Raw genomic sequence first — 2324 nt, forward strand, 5'->3', positions numbered from 1 at the left:
AAGAGCTGAGAGTGAAGAATGTGATGAATGGAAGGCACGATGTCAAACGGCAGATGGGGAACAGTATGTGGAGGACCAGGCCATGTCACTTGGGCCTTTGATCATGAGACAGAGAGGAGAGTTGCTTGAAGCTTTAGAGTGAGGGAGCAGTGGCTTGCGGGTTAGTTCAGTTGTTTAAGTGCCTGCTCCGGCAAACCCAGTCAGCACAGGGGACTGTGGTTCAATCCCCAACTCCACGTGCATTATCAGACCCACCCTTAAGGCAGCCTGATCCAGCCAAAATAAATAAGTAAATAAATAAATAAAGTGAGGGAGTGGCCTGTATTGACAGGTGACTTTGAAATTACACCAAGGAAAAAAGAACCTTTGGTTGAGTACTTTGCCAGAGGAACAGATAGAAACAATATATGAGCTTCCTCTGAACCCTTCTCACTTCAGCCCCCTGGGTGAAAAACGTGAGTGTATTTTTAGAAAAAGGTTTCATGTAAGTATGAAATTAAAAAAAAAAATGTATTTAGTATAGGTACAGGGTTTCACTATGTAGATTGGACTCGTAGTGATCCTCCTGTTTTAAGCCTCCCAAGCTCTGGGATTACAGAGTGTACCACCACATCCAGTCTCCATTTCCGGCTCAATGCGCCCCAGGGGTGGGGCTGGCATAGTACGCTGGGGATCAGATTCCGGCCACTGTGCTCTGCCTAAGCAGGTGCTGTAGTCCGCTGAGCTATCTGGCCGGCTCTAAATGTGAAATTTTATAGTGGGACACCCAGTGAAAATGTGTGTTGAAGGATTCTCCAATGAATAGTTGGTGAATGAAAGGTGCTTGAAGGAAAATAAAAAAAGGTTTGAAGGGGCAGGCTAGCTAGGTGGATAGCAAACATGCCCATCTGCTGTGCATCTGCCGAGACCCCTTCCAGCTGCCTGGCGTGTGACCTACCCATCTAGTTATTCATTGCTCACATTCTCTGCATGTTTTTTTCTGACAGTTCACATGATTTTAAGGAACAAATCTGTACATTTCTTATTTTCAGGGAAACGTATGTGTGCAGGAGAAGGCCTGGCCCGCATGGAGCTGTTTTTGTTTCTGACCACGATTTTACAGAATTTCAAGTTGAAGCCTCTGGTTGACCCAAAGGACATTGATACCACGCCAATTACGAGTGGGTTTGGCCACGTGCCACCTTCCTACCAGCTCTGCTTCCTTCCTCTCTGAAGAGCAGCAGCGCAGCAACTGTCGCCAGCAGCATCTCCCTCTCGGGAGCATCGCCTACCTTTTCCCACCATCAGAAATTTCTGTGCTAGATTTCCCCTTGCGTCTTGTCATTCCCTCAAGATCTTCCAGTCTTCATTAAGGAGAATTTTCTGAATCACTACAAAAATATATCTTCAGTTCTTACGTTTTGTAACACTTGTGTTGATCACCACAGGTGCCTAATTTCTAATTACCTCATGCCATTGCTAGTACATTCTCATTGTAAAACTGCAAAATAATTTGTATGACAACTAACAGCTACATATTTCCATTATGAATAAAAATCAATGTTAACTGTTGGGCCAGTTCTCAGAGTTTCTTTGTTTTTTGCACACTGTAGGTATTGTAGACAAGGTTTGTGAAGAACAGATTTAATACAGGATATCTAAGTTATATTCACTCAAAAAGACAAATGCAAAGGACTGCAAGAGATCTGTCCACACAGTGTAGGCCCGAAGAATCCAGCCTAAGTCCTGGATCCCCTGGCAGTGTCCTGCATGAGTCCAGCCGAAGACCTGGAGCCCATGGCAATTTTCTCCACAAGTCCAACTGGAGGCCTAGAGCCCATGAGAATGTCTCATGCAAATCTGTATCAAGGACCAGTACTGGGAAGGCCCAAGGTGAGAGGTGGAAGCCAGAAAGTCTGTGTCAGTAGGATGACGGATGTATGCCATGAGGCTAAAAGATCTACATTGGAGCCAGGAGGTGACACTTAATGTAAAGACCAGAGTTTTCCCAAAGAGAACAGAAGCCATTTTCAGTGACTGTGAGGACATGAGCTCCTTTAATTATGAGAACAGCTGAGTTCATATCAGAGAAGCCAGCACAACAAGCTGCTCACCCTTTTCCAACAGCCCACCCCTTTCCCTTCTAGCTCTTTTCTTATGCTGTTGACGACAACTGTTAGGTGGGCCTTCTACACCAGCACCAAGCTGACGCAGCTCAAGCTGACGCAGCTCAGGTGGGTGTTCCAGGTTGACCATTAGTTAATTAACCACACTAGGTAAGGATTGAGACAAATAGTTTTTGCTGGTGTCATGCGTTTCTTTCATTGTTGGGTCAAAATACCTGA

At 45.2% G+C, this 2324-nt stretch overlaps 1 protein-coding gene across 1 annotated transcript in view; it reads left to right on the top strand.

Moving 5' to 3' along the window:
• LOC101564514 (cytochrome P450 2C18-like) overlaps positions 1 to 1544 on the top strand; it is a 51551-nt gene extending 50007 nt beyond the window's left edge. Inside the window, exon 10 of the mRNA XM_004625490.2 lies at positions 1032 to 1544. Coding sequence (XP_004625547.1) covers positions 1032 to 1213 — 182 coding nt within the window. The 3' untranslated portion in view covers positions 1214 to 1544. The remainder of the gene's footprint in view (positions 1 to 1031) is intronic.
• Positions 1545 to 2324: the final 780 nt, after the last annotated feature.

Source organism: Octodon degus, unplaced genomic scaffold, assembly GCF_000260255.1.
Source record: "Octodon degus isolate 3935 unplaced genomic scaffold, OctDeg1.0 scaffold00010, whole genome shotgun sequence".
NCBI classification, from domain to species: domain Eukaryota; kingdom Metazoa; phylum Chordata; class Mammalia; order Rodentia; family Octodontidae; genus Octodon; species Octodon degus.